This window comes from Oratosquilla oratoria, unplaced genomic scaffold (genome assembly GCF_046742065.1).
Source record: "Oratosquilla oratoria isolate Oo_2021 unplaced genomic scaffold, ASM4674206v1 SCAFFOLD240, whole genome shotgun sequence".
NCBI classification, from domain to species: Eukaryota; Metazoa; Arthropoda; class Malacostraca; order Stomatopoda; family Squillidae; genus Oratosquilla; species Oratosquilla oratoria.
Window position 1 is genome coordinate 22,962 of NW_027467592.1, and position 21,260 is coordinate 44,221.

At 37.0% G+C, this 21,260-nt stretch overlaps 1 protein-coding gene across 1 annotated transcript in view; it reads right to left on the reverse strand.

Moving 5' to 3' along the window:
* The window catches only part of LOC143022952 (uncharacterized), a 54,646-nt gene that overhangs the window by 18,864 nt on the left and 14,522 nt on the right, over positions 1-21,260 (reverse strand). The window contains exons 2-4 of the mRNA XM_076181372.1: positions 17,816-17,887; positions 5,964-6,066; positions 3,210-3,460 (exon numbers count right to left, since the gene is read on the reverse strand). Coding sequence (XP_076037487.1) covers positions 3,210-3,460; positions 5,964-6,066; positions 17,816-17,887 — 426 coding nt within the window. The remainder of the gene's footprint in view (positions 1-3,209; positions 3,461-5,963; positions 6,067-17,815; positions 17,888-21,260) is intronic.

Genomic DNA, 21,260 nt, shown 5'->3' on the forward strand with positions numbered 1-21,260 from the left:
GATCATTTCTGGAAGGTAAATTGAGAGTGGAGAATAGATGGAGAAAGAGGAAAAGGGCAGAAGGTAGGGAGGTACTTAGAGTGAACTGCTTAAATGAGAAAGAAATGGAGGAATATAAGAAATTGAGAGAGGTGATTAGTTGAGTTCACAGGGATTGTTACTGGCTTCAATAATGTTTGCTATTTATGTGAATGCCATGGACAAGGATGTGGACAGTTACATGAGCTCCTTTGCTGATGATGCAAACTTGTTGAGAAAATCAAGTACTGAAATAGACCAGAGTCGCTCCACAGAGATCTGAATAAACTTTTGAAATGGAGTCAGAGGTGGGAAGTGGACTTCAACATTATAAAATGTAGTATAGTGGAATCTGGGAAAAGTAAAAACAGGATATCAGGACAATATGAAATTGGTGAAAAGGAAGTAAAGAAAGTAGGATTTGAAAAAAAAAATGGGAGTAATCACAAAGGACATGTCCCCTGATAAACAGATAAACAAAACTGTTGGAGAAACCTACAACTTACCAAGATCAATAAAGGTGGCATTTACTTGGACGAAGAAATGGTGAAGAAAATACTAGTCACACTGATAAAACCAAGACTGGAGTGTGCAGCAACACTATGGTCACCCAGTACCAAAAAGAATGTAAGGAAAATTGAAAGAACCCAAAGAGCAACTACAAAGATGGCCCCAACACTTTAAGAACTGTCATACTAAGAGAGATTGTCAAAACTAGAGTTACCAATCCTGGAACAAAGAAGAGAAAGAGGAGACTTGTTGACCATCTATAGAATCATGAGAAGTATGGAAGTCCTTGATAGAAGACTTACTAAATTGGGATAAGAGAAATGCAAGGGGACATGGAAAAAACCTGAAAAAGAACAGCTTTTCCCAGTGATGTATGGAACAAACTGGACAAAATGATAGAATGTGCAAAACCATACATGAACAATTTAGACACTGCGAGATTCAGAGATGGAACACCACAAGTGTAGCTCCCCTTCCCATGAGATACAATTAGGCACACACACACACACACGTGTATATATATATATGTATATTATATATGTATATCTATATATATATATATATATATATATATATATATATATATATATATATATATATATATACAGTAGAAGCCCGATTTAACGAACTAATTCAGCCAAGGTCCAGTCCACTAAATTGAATTTTCCGTTAAATTGAGCGAGTGAGCGTTGGTGTAACAGTGTTGCCAGAGCGGATTATAAAAATGATACGTACCTAAAAATTCCCTAGTGTACACACACACACATACAGTATATATATTATTGTAAGTGAATTATAGGCAGCACAATCGTGAATTGCAAACAAACAGCAATGTGCAGTAATGTGTTGCAACATGTGTGTGTGTGTCGTGTAACAATGATATGAGCTGTCTGAATTGCGCGGAATATTAGTCATAGCTTCGTGTTTGGTTCGATGTACATAATTCTAGCGATTAATAGGACTGGGCAGTTGGTTTTTGGATAGTGAGCGTTATTGTTGTGTTGTTGCAGAAAACGTAGTTCGTTGTTATAGAAGTGTTTTTCGTGGTGATTACTCTCGCGTACTGATTTTGAATTTTCCCATCAACTTACTGTTTCATTATTTTGTTTTCCTATTATACCGTCTATTTCTACTTGAATATATTTCTGCTACAATTATACTTTATACATATACTGAATTATTATTGTATATATATATATCTATATATATATATATATCTATATATATATATATATATATACCTCCAAAGTACTAAATTATCAATTTTTCCTTGACTCCACCACCACAATCTGGTAACATCTGGTAACATTGGACTCTTGAGACACGCATGTGGCCAGTTGATGGAAAATGCTCAACTTAGCTTACCGTTCCCGTTAAATTGAGCTATTTTCGTAGACGCGCATCTGGCCAGCTAGCAGAAAATGGTCAACTTAGCAGACCATTTCCGCTACGTTGAGCATTTTCGTTATTGCTATTTGCAGTTTCCTAATTTGAGCTTCCGCTAAATTGAGATTCGTTAAATTGGGCTTCTACTGTATATATATATATATATACGTTGATAAATTGTTTAAGACAAATGAGAGTGATAGGTGGGGAAGGGTAAACGAAGATGGGCTAAAAATACATTTATTGTTCTTACGTTTCGGTTATTATAACCTTCCTCAGAGAACTTGTTACAGAACATCTTGGTCACAACATTTATACCCGTAGTGGGGGAACTTGTGAAGCTTCAAGTGTCAGGTTTTTTCTAGCACATTAATTATTAAGAGACTGGCTGCTTTAGATAGGCATATAAATCCTTCTCTGTCGTTATTATTTTCTTGGACATTTATATGTGCAGCTTCAACTGTCTTTCTCATCTTCTTTTGTAATCCTTTGTGGAGTAAAGTTGAAATTTTACACAAAGGATTACAAAAGAAGATGAGAAAGACAGTTGAAGCTGCACATATAAATGTCCAAGAAAATAATAACGACAGAGAAGGATTTATATGCCTATCTAAAGCAGCCAGTCTCTTAATAATTAATGCGCTAGAAAAAACCTGACACTTGAAGCTTCACAAGTTCCCCCACTACGGGTATAAATGTTGTGACCAAGATGTTCTGTAACAAGTTCTCTGAGGAAGGCTTATAATAACCGAAACGTAAGAACAATAAATGTATTCTTAGCCCATCTTCGTTTACCCTTCCCCACCTATCACTCTCTCATATATATATATATATATATATAATAAAATTATGTTTGCCTTTACTGTCTTGCATCATGAATAGTGCGAGTCATATTATTCATATAGAAATTATGTTCAGCCCTGTCCTGATCAGTGCTGTATAGCACTGAACATGGGCAGCTAGTGGAAAACATTATGAAGGAATGATACAATAAGGATAGTTGGTAGATATCATTTAAGTTCTCAAATATTGTTAGCCTGTAAGCAGCATGACTCTCACACTGGGTGGCATTTCAGCATGCTATGCCACTGATTAGACAGTGAGTGGTTGACAGGGATGACCCTTCATCCACAAGGAGCTATGTTAAAGGGGAAACAAATGGGCGATATGTGGAGATGGGGTGGGTGTATGCCTTGGCTGGCTACCTCCCTTACAAGCCTTTGGTATATAGATATCCAGAACTGTGCATTTCTATGGAACTACATATACAACCTCTGAGACAATTTTGCACCTACCTTGAGGGTGAGTGGTGAGACAACACGAGTGTCTTTTACTGGGGAGGTGCACTGGGTTACTGATAACTTTGCTGTTTTCTTCCCTTCCTCTTTTTTACTTTTATGATCTACATCCTCCTTCCTGCCCTTCCTTCCTCCATCTTCTTCCTTCTTTGTCTTCTTTTTTTCTTCTTGCCCTTTGGACTTATCAAAATATTTTGAACACTCTAAAGCACTTATTTCCCTACTGCTTTTGATATCTTTGTTAGATCCTGTCAAAGAAATAATTCTGAAAATTTATATACCTATAGACAATCCAACCTTTATTATATAACATAATACATATGACACACCTTACAAAGAAACATGAATAAATAAGGATTACAAAGTTTTCCCAAAGCTCTCAAGTCCTTAGGGAACACCTTAACAAAATCAAAAGTTATGGAAGACAAAAATAAACCAACATTTCACTCTAATATACCAAGTCATAACCCAGGCACTCCTAAAGCTCAATCCTGTAAATGTATATGGTGATTACTACATATAAACACACAGCATGTTTGTGAACTTCACTGACAAACTATAGGAATATATTTTCCATTTAAAAAGAAATCCACAATACTCTAGTCAAATGCAAAATCAGTGTGTTTTGCAGTGTGGTAACCCAAGTCAATATATTTTACTGCCAACCAAACACCAGTGCCTTATACCTTCTGTGCCTCTCTGGAGTGCCTGTATGCAGAGGCATAAAACATACAGGTACCCCCATGTAGGCACAGAACTCATGCCATAGACAATCTGTTAGGCTTAGGAATCAAGAAAATAGTGCTCCATCAAGACAGTGAAGCTCAAGTGTGACCTCTCCAAGAACTGTAACATTTCATATATATATATATTATATATATACACATACATATACACACACACGGAAGGCTAGCGAATAAGCTCCAAGGCAGCGCTTTTTCTATAAGAACATGGAAAGGTCTACAGAAAAAAAGTTGTGTTGATCTTGAACTTCAGGTAGATTATGGTCTGCCAACAGTAATCCTCTCCTTGCCCTTTAGTCCTGTGCTGCTTCCATCCAGGTTGCATTATTTATTTTTCTTCTGTCCACCTCCGCATCCACTCCATCCATCCATCTCGTTCGAGGTCTCCCTCTGGGTCTTCTTCCAGGCATTCTACCCATCAAAACTTGTTTTGGAATTCTATGGTCCTCCATATGTGCCACATGCCCAGCCCATCTCAATTTTGTTCTATTTATAACATCTGTTATTTTCTCTTTAGTTATTTCTCAGCTCATTATTGTGTTGTCCTCTCCACCTATTCTCATTTTCATAAAAAACTGGTCCAGTAATTTGTCTCAATACTGTATTCTCAAACACCAGTAGTCTTTGTTCCATTTGTTTTGTTAAGCTCCATGTCTCATTGGCATATAAAACTATAGGTTGTAGAATTGAATTGTAGATTCTTAATTTTGTATTTCTTGATATTTCTTTAATATCGGTATAAGGCTAAAATAACATCTGTTTGCTGAAGCAATTCTTATATTTATTTCTGTCTTCATCTCATTTCCATTTGTTACTGTTGCACCAAGATATCCGAAACACTCTACCTCTTCTATTCTTGTCTTCAAAAACCACATCCTCTACGTTCCTCTCCTCTCTGCTCATACACATTAGTTTGGTTTTATTGATGTAGTGTATTAACATATTAAAATGGAGGAAGGAAAAGAAGAAAGAAATAATGAACCAACAAAGAGAAGATTGGACATGAGCAAAGTTGAATTACCATTGGCAGTAATACCAAAGAGAACTTGTTTGAATGATACACTAAAGTCAACTCAACAGACAGAACCCAGGTTCAACTGATGATAGACCGCCCCATCCCTGTCGAATTGCGGTGACCCCCTGTATATCAATTGATCAGAGTAGGTGAGTACTCTTGTTATGTTCTGGATCTGGTGCTGCAAGATTACTTGTGAAGAAATAAATAGTCCCAAAGAGTATTGCTTCCATGGAGGGGGGGTTGGATGACGACAATGACGACTCCTTTAGTCCCAGAAATTTGGTTGTTTTGGGTTACCCTTCACTGTCTGCCAGTCAATAAGTTCATTACCCATTCCTTGTTTTTGTTGATGTGCATCTTCATAATTTTTTCTGATAAATGCCTTGCTGGTGTTTATTGCCATCATAAATGTTCTTTCTGGTGGTGCTTTCTTGTTGAATCACACCAGCACTTGTTGTGTGTTGTGATAAGTGTGCTGGTGGAGTAATGCTCTTCCTACAATTAGTCTTGGTTAAGGTGAATAGTAATGACACTGGTCTGCTGGACATTGTTTTTTTCAGGTGGTTTATTTGGTCTTAGTATGGATATTATGGGGTCACTTGTCAAGATTGCCAAATTCTCTTGTACAATTAGGTGTGGTCGCAAATATTGGTCAAGGTGTTCTGCATTGGAATTCTTAATTTCTTATTGCCTCTTCCACACCTTTACTGGAGAAGGGTGGGGGGTGTCTAACAGCAGCAGCAACAAAATAATTGTATAATAATTATTTTATCTAACATCATAAACTCCCACCTATCAGAAGGCTATGATGTTGCCCCTTACAGTGTGGAATCTAATGAATTATACCATTAGTTCAACTTGCTGGTGACAGGGTTCATACTGCCATCACTCTGACCTTTGTCGCAAGAAGCAGCCCCCTAACCAAGAATAATGATGATAGCTACATTTACATTTAATACCTTTAACAATGAGAAACAGAAACATACTTACCAAGATAGTTTTTCCTTACTTCTATCTGTTCTTTGTAGAGCGCTTGCTGAGATTTGAAGTATTCACGAATGAAATCATTGTCTAAGTTGGCCTCATTCTGAAGCTGAAATTTGAATAAAACTTTGTTGAAACCCACTGCTTTCATTTACTTTTATATATATACATTAAACACATTCAATACGCATTTTGCCCTTCAAGACATTAAGAGAATAAAATGTGACTTAATCACTCCTGTTTCAACATTTCAAACTGGCACTAAAACTGTTTTACAATTAAATGGCAACTAGCACAACACTTAAATCTAAAACATGATATTCTCCAATTAACTGTTAATTGAAACAATCATGGAGACATGAAAATCATAAAAATTATCTTGATATAATCTGGGCATCAGGAGATTCAAAATGTGTCCAATGTACACAACTCTAAAAATTCACAAGAGTTAAGAGACACCCACCCACAAATAGGGAATTTTTGTGAATAATTTCAAAGCCTATATATATTTACATATATACATATACCAAGGCTTTTTCCCTCTTCCAAGGGAGGTAGCCAAAAAGGGAAAGGCATAAAAACACTCCCACCCATTTCATCCCCAAACACACTCCACACCCCTCCCACCCTCCCTCTCATCTGAGCAACTCCTGGATGACGGGTCATCCCTGCACCCTGCCCACCGCCCTGGGTCAGAAGCAGTGTCGCAAGACACAGCACATCCACAGCAAGGCCGCTTCATTTAATCGGCGACCCCCCCTCTCCGTCCCCCTTTGCATATAAGGAGAGGACGGGGAGAAATCCCTTCGGGCTGCGTCAAAATTTACTCACACATACTACCCCACCCCCCCGCCCATTCCTCCTCATGCAATCACATCATCATCCATATACAACCATTCTCCACTCACCTCTGTCTTCCGTCCTCTCCCTTCCTTCCTCAACAGACATTCCCCTCTTCCCCAAAGCCCCCTTCAGCCCATCCATCCACCTCATCCTAGGACGTCCCCTCATGTTCACTCCCTCCACATCTGCCTTCCATACCTCTTTTACTAGTCTTTCTTCACTCATTCTTTCCATGTGTCCAAACCATCCTAACACTCTTTCATCAACCCTATCTCCCAAATCCTTTTACATATATACATATATATATATATATATATATATATATATACACACACACACACACACATTTATCACAATAATATGTACAATAATAAATTAATAATAATAATATAAATATATTTATCTATATACCGAGAGCTTTTCCCCTTTATCAGGGAGGTAACCCAGTCAAAGGCACATACCTATTCCCATCCACCACCCTTTCCTCCCTCTCATCCTAGCTTCTCATGGAACTCTAGCTCAGAAGCAATGTAGCAAGACACAATACATCCACAGCAAGGCTGTTTCACTTAATCGGTTACCCCACCCTCTCCATCTGCTCATGCAGAAGAGAAGATGGAGACGAATCCCTTCGAACTGAGTCAAAATATTATTCACACACAAGCACCCCTCTATCCCCTGCCCCTTCCTTCCTTGCATAATAATATCACCTATACACATCTAGTCTCCACTCATCCCAATCTCCTGCCTTCTCCCATTCTTGCTCAATACCCCCTTTACCCCATACATCCATCTCATCCTCGGTCATCTCCACTAATTCACTTCCTCTACCTCAGCCTTCCACACCTCTTTTACTAATCTTTCTTCACTCATTCTTTCAATGTGTCCAAACCATCCCAATATTCTTTCATCTTTCTTATTTGTCATCTCCTTTTCCACTCTTGCTCTCCTCCTGACCTCCTCATTTCTCACTCCATCCAACCAAGTAACTCCTACCAGACTTCTGACATTTCACCAAACACATTCAAACTTTTCCTCTCTTAAAAATCCAAGACTCTGCTCCATACAATGTTATCAGCACAATCACCCCTTCATACACACTCCTCTTTGCATCCATTCCCAAATGTCTATTTATCATGACACTTTTTAATCCCCCCAAGGAATTTACTTGCTTCTCTCAATCTACAATTTACCTCTACCTCCACTCCTCCCTTTCCTGCCACATGCAACCCAAAGTACTTAAAGCTATCCACTTTCTACAACCTCTCTTCTATAAGAATGAATTATCAAATTTTTGGCATTATCAGCCAAGTGCTGTCTCTCCCATAAAACTTGCTTCCAACTCCTTGCCATCCTCTACCTTTGTACATCTCATCATCTTCCTTTTACCCCCTTTTAACTTCAACTTCTCCTATTACATACCTTCCCAAAAAAATCATCAATAACTCCTTTAATCCTTCCTCTGACCTTGCCACATGTGCAGTGTTGTCAGCAAACATCTCCCACTTTTCTCCATTTTAACCATTTCCAGTCCCCTGCCCATCACCCTCATATCTCCTGCACCACCCATCCAGGTACACATAGAACAGTCATGGCAACATGACATCCCTGAATCAGCCCCACCTTTAATTCAAACCACTCACTCTTACCATTTCCAATTGTAACATAAGCTCTACTACTCTCATAAAAACTCTTGACTCATCTTAACAGCTTTACCCAGATCTCACATAACTGCAAAACCTCCAACAGCGCCTACTTGTCTACCCTGTCATAAGCCTTTTCTAAACCCATAAAACTTAAAAAAATCTTTACTTTTGCTGAAGCTTTCTCACATATCTATCTTACCACAAAAATCTGATGTGAGCAACCTGTACCTTCCTAAATACACACTCTTCCTCAACAATTACTCAATCTGCTTCTCTCCTAATCCTCTCAATTAAAACCCTTCCATAAACCTTCTCAATTACACTCAAATTGATCCCTCTGAAACTACTACTCACATTTGTTCCCTTTTCTTTTGTAAAGCAGAACTATAAAAGCACTCTTCTGGCACTCTACCCTCCCTTAGATACACATTAAACCTCACTATTAGTGTACCTCCCTTCTTCAGACACCAATGTGACCTGCTCTCATCATTTTAATAACTACTTGCACTTCATCTTTTCTTATTTCTCCTCCATTTTTCCTCACCCATCACTAATTTTTTTTTTAACACTTTCACTGCTACCACCACTCTCTCCCTATCCTCCTCCACATTTAGCAGCTTCTAAAATACTTTGCCCATCTTCCCCTTAGCACCTGCTTTTATACTCTTTCCATCTGCACCTTTTACTTTTTCTTCTCTACTTGATTTGCCTCACCTTCCTTTGCTTCCAAAACGTCCTTTTATTATTTCAGAAATTTGTCATACTCCTCCATTTTTTATAATTAAAATAACACATATCAACGGCTTTTTTCCCCTTTACAAGGGAAGTAGCCAAAGTCAAAGGCATAAATCTACTCCCACACATTTTATCCCCACATAAAATGTCATGTTTTTAGCTAAGAAAAACTTACTTGTGATCAAGGTTACAAATGAAGGGAACTGTGTGAAAATTATCACAATAAGCATTGAAGATAAAGACATGAAAAAGAGAAGGTTTGTGATCTATGTGCCCCCAAAAACGGTTTCTTGGAGCAAGATTACTCTAAAATATTAGAAGATACAAGGATTTCATTAAATAGGGGGCTGAAAAATGAAGGGAACTTGGTAGTTCTGGGGGATTTTAACTGCAGAAATCTGTTGGGAAGAGATGACAGTGAAAGGTGGAGAGGAATTAGGAATTATGGGGTAATGTATTACTTGACATGACTATGGAAAATATAACAACACAATGTGTAAAGGAAAACACCAGATATAGAAATAATGAAGAACTGTCAAGACTGGATTTATTTATGCCAGAACCTGAAATTGTGGATAAAATTGAATACAAGACATCAATTGCAAAGTGACCACATATTACTTGAACTAGAACTAAAGGAGAGAAATGAGAAATACAGAAAAGAGAGACTAACATATAGTAAAATAGACTTTGTGACACTAGAAAAAATTTCAAGAAACAAGTTGGGATAAATTTCACAATGAAAAGACACAATTAGAAGAAAAATGGAAGATTGTGAGGGAAATCTATAATGAAGGGGTGGATGAATATGTACCAAGACAAAAACAGGAAAAGGAATATAATAAGTGCTGGTTTAACAAAGTGCAGAGAGGCAAACAAATAAAAAGCTTGGAAAAGATGGAAAAAAGAGAAAAATCCTAGAAAGTGGCAAATATATATATATATCAATGAGAGGAATGAATATGGTAAAAATATGCAGGAAAGGAAAAATAAATTATGAAACAGATATGATAGAAAAATATAAGGATCAACCAAAACTATAGATATGTGAATGGTAAATTGAAAAACAAACATGAAATACAGAAACATACAGTACACAGAAGATATTGAAATGGCTGAGATCATGAGTGAACATTTCAAATCAGTTTTCAATAGAGAAAAAATATGGCACTGGAATGAAGAGCGAGAAGTGAAATCCCACTATGGGGAAATTGCACAGCCCTGATAGAATTGCAAACTGGATACTAAAGAAATGTAAAGAAGAATTGTTAGGCAAAATATATAATATAACAAGTTCACTTAAGGAATTAAAAATACCAGAAGCCTGGAAAAAGACCAACATCAAGCCAATATTGAAAGGAGGAAACAAGGAAGACCCAACAAATTACAGACCAGTTTCCCTTACAAGTCCTGTAACCAAAACTTGTGAAAAAGTTAACAAAAATAGATGGGTAAAGCATCTGGTGGAGAACAACATGCTAAACCTAAGACAGTTTGGAATCAGACAGGAAAGATCATGTGCCACAAATCTGATCGGATTTTATTCAAGACTATTAGATATAATACAGGAAAGAGACAGATGGGCTGATTGTGCTTTCCTAGATCTACAAAAAGCTTTTGATAAAGTGTCACATAGAAAACTATTAAAACTGAAAACCATAGGAGGGGTTTAAGGTAAACTACTAGAATGGATGGAGGCTTTCCTGCACGGAAGAAAAAATGGGAATGCTCTGAGATAATGGTTAATGGTTCTACTTGGGAAGAGGTGATTAGTGGAGTTCCAGTGATTGGTACTGGCTCCAATAAAGTTTGCTATGTGAATGACATGGACCAGGGTGTGGACAGTTACATGAACTTCTTTGCTGATGATGCAAAATTGTTGAGAAAAGTCAGAACTGAAACAAACGGACTCGCCGCAGAGAAATCTGAACAAAATTTGGGAATGGAGTCAGAATTGGGAAGTGGACTTCAACATCAAGAAATGTAGTATAATGGAATTTGAAAAAGAAAAAAGAAAAAAGTAAAAAAGAAAAGAAATTCAGGACAATATAAAATCAATGAAAAGGATATAAAGAAATTGGAAGTAATCACTACAAAGGACACATCCCACATGTCCCCTGATAAACAGATAAACAAAATTGTTTAAGAAACCTACAACTTGCTGAAGTCACTAACACTTGCATTTACTTACTTGGATGAAGAAATGGCATAGAAAATAGTCATATTAAAAAGATCAAGACTGGAGTAGCTCGGTATTCGTAAACGAAACACCTCAAAGTGAATTCCAAACTGAAACCTGTGAAAAGTCTGGGGTAAACTTACTCACTACGGTAAATATAACAAAAGAAAAAATTAAAAGGTGTATAGAGAAACTCAAAGTTAATAAAACACCAGGGCCTGACAGTTGGCATCCAAGAATCTTAAAGGAAATGAAAAATGAGATTGTTGTTCCATTAGAAATTATTTTCAAGAAATCCATCATATCCGGAGATGTCCCAAGAGAATGGAAGCTAGCTAACGTTACTCCCATATTCAAAAAAGATGACAAAAAGAAACCAAATAACTATAGGCCTATAAGTTTGACTTCAATCGTAGGAAAAATAATGGAAACTATCATCAGAGATGCTATCGAACATCATTTAGAAAGTAACCATTTGATAAATGATAGCCAGCATGGTTTCAGATGGAAACGTTCTTGCGTGACTAACTTACTCGAATTCTACAACACAGTTATCTCGAATTATGACAAAAGAAACAATATAGATTTAATATATCTAGACTTTGCAAAAGCTTTTGATACCGTCCCACAAGAAAGACTACTTACTAAATTAGCTTTGCATGGAATAAGTGGTAGCCTATTAGGTTGGACTAGTAATTGGTTGAATGGTCGAAAACAGAGAGTTGTTTTAAATGGAAAAACTTCTGGATGGAAAAGTGTTGCAAGTGGAGTTCCTCAGGGTTCCGTTCTTGGGCCACTTCTATTCATAGTATATATAAATGATATAGACCATGGACTAAAATCTACTGTTTCCAAATTTGCTGATGATACAAAACTGTGCGGAGTGGCAAATGATCACTCAAACCAATTAGATATTCAAGTAGATTTAGATAAATTACAGCAATGGTCTGAAAAGTGGCTAATGAAATTTAACACAAGTAAATGCAAGGTAATGCACATAGGTAAAAATAACAGTAAGTACGATTACAAGTTATTTGGTAATTCGTTAACAAAAGTGGATAGTGAAAAAGATCTCGGCGTAATTATCAGTAACGACCTCAAATCATCCAAGCAGTGTATTTCAGCCTCTGAGAAAGCAAATAAGATTCTGGGACTGATTGCGCGATCTTTTGATTTCAAAAGTCCATCACTCATTAACAAGCTATATAAATCGTTAGTTCGTCCACATTTGGAATATGCTGTTTCTGTATGGTCACCGAATCTCATTAAAGACATTGACAGACTGGAAAAAGTACATCGGCGAGCCACAAAACTGATTCCAAATATCAAAAATAAATCATACGAAAATCGACTAAAACACATGAATCTGTTTTCCCTAAAAAAGCGTAGACTCAGAGGTGACTTGATACAGGTCTTTAAGATTTTAAAGGGAATTGACAACATCAAAAGTGACAAAATTTTCACATTGAATGAGAATCAGACAAGAAACAATGGTCTCAAACTGTCCGGAAATAGATTCAATTTGGAAGTAGGTAGAAACAACTTTGCCAACCGTGTATTTAATGAATGGAATAAACTTCCTGCACAGGTAGTGCAATGTAGTTCAGTTCGAAGCTTTAAGAATCATTTAGATAAATACCTAAGTAAGATGCTGTAATGATTATAATTTATCTTATATTATTTGTTTTTGTTTTGTTATCATTTGTCTGTCTGATTTTCATTTATTATTAGTTATATGTCAATTTATTATTATTTACTATTTACCTGTTTGTTTATTATTTAACTATACTTATGCATTTATTTATGTATTTTATTTGTTATTTACATTATTATAGTTTTTATTTATTGTTTTATTATTAATATGATATTTTTTTCGCATCCGACCTAGATATGGATCAAAAGGTCTCCTGTCGGCATGCTCCGCCTTTGTAATCCTTTGTACACAGCGACACTATGGTCACCCAGTACCAAAAAGAATACAAGGAAAATTGAAAGAAACCAAAATGAATACAAGACAAACTGAAAGAACCCAAAAAGCAACTATGAAACTGGCCCCCACATCTTCAGAACTGTCATACGAAGAAGGATTGTCAAAACTCGAATTAATGACCCTGGAACAAAGAAGAGAAAGAGGAGACTTACTGACCATCTATAGAATCATGAGAGGTATGGAAGGCCTTCATAGAGAAGACTTGCTAAATTGGGATATGAGAAATACAAGAGGGCATGGAAAGAAACTCAAAAAGGACAGTTATAGAAGAGACCTGTAAAAGAATAGCTTTCCCCAGAGTGGTGGATATATGGAACAAACTGAATGAAATGATAGTGTGCAAAAATCATACACAAATTTAAGAACAATTTAGATGTTATGAGATACAGAGATGGGACACCATGAGCATAGCTCCCCTTCCTGTAAGATACAACTAGGTATATACACATACACTTAGGGGTGGTTGGATGAGACAATGTGGGTCACCAAAGATTAGTAAAGCACAATATTACACTGAGCTACAATGATTGCTTTTATTCTATTACATAAGATAAAGCTACTGCTGTAATATTTTCCTTTCTCTTGTTCTATCATCCTGAATATGGATAACCACAAAAAACGTAAGGAGCCTGTTCACAGTCAACTTTCTCCCTCCCTCTCTATATAAAAAAAGAATTAGTTCACAAAATGAGGGTTGGGCATACAGTCCTCTCTTCACATCCATCCCCCAACACCTATTTCTCATGACACTTTTCCTTCCTCCAAGACATTTACTTGCTTCCCTAATTCTATAGTTTACCTCCATCCCCACTCCTTACATACATACATATACCAACAGCTTTTTTCCCTTTACAAGGGAGTAGCCTAGCCAGTCATATATCCACTCCCATCCATTTCATCCTCACATCCACACCCCTTCACCACCCCTCCCTCCCTCTTTTCTTGGTTCCTCCTGGATGTCGCGTCATCCCGGCATCGCGTCCACTGCCCTGAGTCAGAAGCAATGTATCAAGATGCAGCATATCCACAGCAAGGCTGCTTCATCCCCTCATGCAGAAAAAGAGAAGACGGGGAGAAACCTCTTCAGGCTGCGTCAAAATATCTTTCACACATATTCCCTCACCCCTCCCATCCTCCACTCACTTCCATCCATGCATCACAGCATCTAATCCTTCACCCATGTCATTTATATATATGGCAAACATGATTGGAGCCAGTACCAAACCTTGCGGGACACCACTTATCATTTCTTCCCAATTCGAGTATTTGTCTCTAATTACTACCCTCATTTTTCTCCCAGTCAGGAAGTCTTCCATCCATTCCAATAATTTTCCTCTGATGCCACCTATTGATTCTATTTTTCTTATTAGTTTCTTGTGTGGTACCTTATCAAATGCTTTTTGTAGGTCCAGAAAGGCACAGTCTGCCCATCCATCCCTCTCTTGTATTATTTCTATTAGTCTTGAATAGAAGCAGATCAGGTTTGTTGTACATGATCTTCCTGGTCTAAATCCAGATTTGGATTCAGTGTAGTTTTTCCTCCAGATGTTTAACCCACCTACTTTTGATAACCTTTTCACATATATACCATTTTCTCAGCCTCAGGTCCACCACTCTCAAAAAAGTCTGTTCTTTTTTCATTTGCTTCATTTCTAAGTTCCTTTTCTCTTTCTTTTTCCTCATCACTAATTTCTTTTTTTATCCATACATTTTTGTTGTAGATAGTACTTCCTCTGCAATCATTTGTGACCTAAGTTTTATTTTTAGTGGCCTATATTGTTTTTCTTTCGAGTATCTTCCTATTCTATGTTCAATTTCTGTATCTATACTTTGTCCTTCCCCATGAATCTTTCAGAATTTCTTTAGCGATCTTTTCCGTTTCTCTTTGATATCTAGGAACATCATGCTTCTCTTTAATACCATATATTACAATGCATCTTTTTTTATCCAGTGTCCCTGACCAAATTACTTTTCTCTTTAATTGCTTGGATTACAGTTTTCTTAGCATTTTCCTAAACCTGTTGGTCCACTATTTCTTTAAAAGATAATTTTTTAATTTACTGTTCCACTTTCCACTGTTTATTTCTTGGACGTCATTTTCCTTGATCTTTTCTTCCAGTTTCTCGGTCACTACCTGCATTTGATCCTTCATCTCTTTTTTTAATGCCTTGTTCCTATTCATTTCTTCATTTTTCCCCTTTATCCTATTTAGTTCCTTTTTCAATTTAGTTTCTTTTTCAACTCATCTATTTCCCTGTTATTTTCTTCACTGGCCCTTCTTAATAGGGCTACCTCTTTGTAAATAATTTTACATTCACTTTTGAGTTCGATTATTTCATCTGACAATTTGTCGATTTCCATATTTCTCATTATATTTTTAAACCTGGGTTCTCTTTCCATTTCTATCCCTCTATCCGGTAAATAATTCCACTGTCAAAACCAGAATTTTTTTGTTTCTTTTTCAAACCTTTGGTACGTCTTCGGTGTTTCGTTCAGGCATGTCCTTTTAGAGACTACTCCGAATGGTGATTCAACCCAACTTAAGTCCAGGCATCTCTTTGTTGGTTCCTTGTCCCTTGGATTTCCGTTTTTCCTTCCATCTTTTTAAGTAACTGACCATGAAAAAAAAAGATACAAAGACGATTACATTATCGGTCACTCGTAATATATCTCTCCCTTCTTGTTTTTGTAAATAACCAGGTAGGGTTGGTTCCAATTTTGTCCATCAGCGAAGCGCTGCTTAGCACTTCGGAGCTTGTTTCTTCGTACATCTTACTTCAATTGCTGTGTGAGACTGTTTCTATGTTACTGGCTCAAAGTGGCAGGGAGATGAGAGCAGGTACTGGTTATCAGCTCTGCATATGCGAAAAAGTGTAAGAAACAGTTATGTTGGTCCCAGTATGAAGACCAAATGTCAGCCCCTCAGGGTTGGTTGACAGATTTTGAAAATGGGCAGCTTTGCTCTCCATCTTGCAGAACCACCACATGCAAGTACCCATCATTGGTCCCTTAATTTTCAGTTGAGTTTTTATTCAAATTTTCATGCTTTCTTTACTATTTTTTTTTTTTTTTATCTAATTCACATTCTCTCTCCCTCCTTTTTCTCTAATCCTTTCCCATTACTTCAAGCAATTTTAACTATATTTACATAATTTTTGCTCATGTAAACCCACTACTGGTGGTGGGAATCTGTAGTTATTTTTCTATGAGACAAATTTTGTAAATTTGAAGGTGACCTATCTCAAATTGATGTAAAGCAGAGTATGGCCAATAATTTTTTTTTTCTCATTTACACATACATGTCTTTGTGTCCTATCAAACTTCTGTCACTGTGTATGTGTGTGCATGTATTTGTCTAGTTGATATGGAAAAAGCTGTTAAGGGTAGTTAAAAGCATTTACATGAGTAGTAGAGCTTTAGGTAGGGGAGGAAGTGTGTGGTTTGAGGTGAAGATGGGGCAGCACCAAGCTTGTGTTACGTAACCATGGCTGTTCAATTTGAACATGGATAGGGTAGAACAAGAGGTACCAAGGGTGATGGATTGGAGAAAGTTAAGAGAGTGGAGAGAAATGCGAGATGAGCCAGTTCTTGCTTGCTGATGACACTGTACTATTGACTTGGTCAAAGGAGGGCCTGAGGCAGTTGGTGATAGAGTTTGGGAGGGTATGTGATGTAAAGTTGAAATTAAACGTAGGTAAATGCAAGGTGATGAGATGTACAGAGGGTGAGCATGGTAGTATGCTGGAGGAAAGTCTAAACGGAGAGAGGTTAGAGGAAGTGAATAGTGAAGTATTTAGGGTTATATATAGCAGGAAATGGATGAGTTTAGATGGAAGTAAACTGTAGACTGAGGGAGGCAAGTAAATGTTCTGGGTGAATGAAAAGTGTCATTAAAAATAGGTACCTGGGAATGGATGCAAAGAGAACATTGCATGAAGGGGTGTTTGTACCTATGACACTGTATGGGTCAGAGACCTGGAATTTAAGGGAGCCAGAAAAGAGAACTTTAAAAAAGAGTTCAAAGTGAAGCACTTGAGAAGTATGGTGGGGGTTGTAAGGATGAATTGAATAGGAATCAAGGTGAGGAAAAGAATGGATGAAAAGGATAGGGCTGTTCAGTATTTTAAGAACATTCTTGGAAAATGGAAAAGATTGTTTAGTTGAGTAACAATGTTTTGTGTTCACTCAGAAATATTGACATACTACAGTAGTAAGTATTTTTCCTTCCTGGTTTTAAACCAATTTATCCCCCTGCCTTAGCATCTATATTTCTAACCACTATGACCCTCACTGCCTATTTGGCACAGTATTGTTCCCAAAGGTAGAACTACTAGTTATGGCCAGTGAAATACAATATACTCTTCCTCTTCTTCCTCCTCCTGTTCCTCTTTCTCCTCCTCCTCGTCCTCTAAGGAAGAGGAAAAAGATGAGGAAGAGGAGAGAAAAGACCCAAGTCACTTCTTACCCATGAATTTGGCACCTCCTCCTCTACATTAACAGATGTTGATGATGCTTTGGTCCTTTCAAACCATACACTCTGTAAAAGAAGGAAAACAAAGTTAATGAATGAATGAACACACGTTTGCTACAAGCAAATTCACACATAGGGGAGCCATATGGAAGTGCTTCCTTCCCATCACAACCTGCGCATAGTGTTATTTATTTGCACTTCCCACTGCAAGCTAAGACTACCCACCCAATGTTTTTACTGCTCCTATTCACACTTCAACAATTTATTTGCCCCACCTTTGACTTAGTTTTTTGCCAAGGAGTTTCTTCTACATCATCTTTCTTCTTTGCACAAATTGTTTGGTCTTCAGCTAATTCATTACATAGTGTTTTGTGCACTGCTTTCAAAATATTCCACAATGAGGATGTTCCTTTCATGAATATTTCTTTTAACACATCACACACACAACAATATCATAATTTTGTTGCCCAAAGAACTTCCACACCAAATGTTTTTATGGTATTGTAATAGTTAACCAGGTATAAAGTGAGTGAGTGAGTGAGAGGCTGAGGAGAGAGAGGAGAGGAGAGAGAGAGGAGAGTGAGTGGAGAGAGGATAAAAAGAAAATGTAGGTCAGCATTTACTATATATATATATATATATATATATATATATAATATATATATATATATTATATATATATACTTTTTTCATGTATTTTAAAATTGTTCAGTTTTCATTATAAACAAATTTTCTGCTTTGTTCTCACCATTGAATATGCATACAAGATTAAAATTGATGTGTAAAGGAGAATGTGCAAATATAACTGAAGGTTGAAACCATATTTCTATGTTGTTACTAGAATATAGATTATAAAGTTATAAAGAGCAAATACTGACCCCATGGTCACTAAATTTCCCAAGCACCCAAGAAACTCATCAATTAGTTGTCTGTGGACTGCAGTCACTGTATACACTCTTATCGTGCTGTCTGGGTTTATACTCACAGACGTTAAGTCCAGTAACTCCAATTGTACACACAGATAAGGGTGTAGGAAAGAAATGATAGGTTGCCAGTTATATTTGTGGTCACAATTACTTCACTCATGCAGTAAGAGACAATAACCCATATTACCTAATATATAAAAATTGGCACTTTATTTCATTCTTATTTGCATATGGTAAAAATTTGAGATTGCTTATGGCATACCACTGTATAGTTAATAAAGACATTTACTGTATCGAAACTCTCAATACTTCAGCAGTGCAGTTGTGTAAAATAATATCTCTTACATTTACAGTATGTACTATTTAACTAAGTAGTTTAATATTCCAAGCCCATGCATTCTCTAACTGAGACAGAGAGAAGTCAGGTTTCTGGTTTATCATCTTCTCATGGTTGACATGAAGATAAGATTGTATGGGAGACCACAACTATTGTGCCATACAGAGAAAATACATAAAAAAAACAAATAAATAAAATAAAATAAAATAATAACAACAACAATAATAAATAAAAATAAATAAATAAAATAAACAAATAAATAAATAAAATAAATTAATAAATAAATTAAAAAAAATAATAATAATAATAATAATAATAATACATACACACATATAACGGCCTTTTCCCCCTTACAAGGGAGGTAGCCAAAGTAAAAAACAAATCCACTCCCACCCACTTCATCCACACCCATTCACCACCCCTCCCTCTTTTCTTGGCTTCTCCTAGATGACGAGTCATCCCTGTATCTTGCCCACTGCCATGGTTCAGAAGCAATGCAACAAGACACAGGACACCCACAGTAAGCCACTTCATTTAATTGGCAACTCCCTCCGGTCCCCTCAATCAGAAAAAGAGAAGACGGGGAGAAATCCCTTCAGTCTGCATCAAAATATCATTCACATGTACTCCCTCACCACCAACCCACTCCTTTCCATACATCAGATCATCATCCATATATTTCTCCACTCACCCCTATCTTCGGTCTTCTCCTTTCCTTCCTCAACACCCCTTTTACATTATCCACCCATCTCATTCTTGGTTACCCCCTCATGTTCACTCCATCCACACCTCTGCCTTCTACACTTATTTTACTTTCCTTTCTTCACTCATTCTTCCCATGTATCCAAACCATCCTAATACTTTCATCAACCCTATCTCCCAACTCCCTTTCCATCCCCATTCTCCTCCTCACCTCCTCATTTCTCATGCTATCCAACCAAGTAACCTCTACCATACTTCAGACATTTCATCTCAAACACATTTAAACTCTTCCTCTCTTATGTTCATGTTTCTGCCCCATACAGTGCTGTCGGTACAATAACCCTTTCATAAATCTCCTCTTAGCATCCATTCCCAAATGTCTACTTCTCATTACATGGTTTAATCCCCCAAGGCATTTACTTGCTTCTCTCAATCTACACTTCACCTCCACCCCTCCCTTTCCTCCCACATTCGCAACCAAGTATCTAAAGCTATCCACTTCCTCCAGTCTCTCCTTTAATACTCGCTTCCAATTTGCTGATTTCTTCTTCCCTTGTACATCTCATCACCTTACTTTTACCCACATTTATCTTCAACTTCCTTCTTTTGCACACATTACCAAACTGTCATTATCTTCCTTAATTCTTCCTCTGATCCTGCTACAAGCGCAGTGTCATCAGCAAATAACTTGCTCCACCTATATAGACTAATCTCTCAAGACTTTTATTGAGGATTTCAAAATAACTAATTACCAATAGTATATAAATACATATATATTTTTTGAACACTATACTGAGCAATATCCTCATTTTCAAGCTGTAGATGCAGATGTGGATGTTGCTTACATTACCAAAATGGATGTGGTTGCAATTTAAAAAAAAATGCAGATATCCAATACATCTCCACTAAAGCCTCCAGGAAAAACCAGCATAGTATTATAAGGTGTTTTATGTCTTCTGTGTGGTGATTGCATTTGGGGCAGTTTGAATCTCTTGCCAGACCTATCTGTATTGGTTGTCTTCATGTGTTCTGAGCACAGGCATGTTAGAAAAGGTCTTGTCTGGTGTGGGAGGGTGTTTTCTGTGGGGCTTATATCTGGGGATTGTTGCTGGAGTAGGGTACACGTACCAATGGAGACGCACTTGCCCTATGCAGACGCATTTGAAAAAAAAAAAACTTCTACCTGCCGATGGTGAATAGATAGGAGCATAATTAGAGGCTCAAAAAATCACTTAACTATCCCCTCATAATGTGACATAGTCTTACCTTCCTAATCCAAATAGGTACGTGACTGGAGGAGATGAAATAAAATAAGTACCGTTTTTGAAAGAATCCTTACAAAAACCTAAAGTCACATACCTATTTGGATTAGGAAGGTAAGACTATGTCACATTATGAGGGGATAATCAAGTGATTTTTTGAGCCTATAATTATGCTCCTATCTATTCACCATCGGCAGGTTGAAATTTTTGGT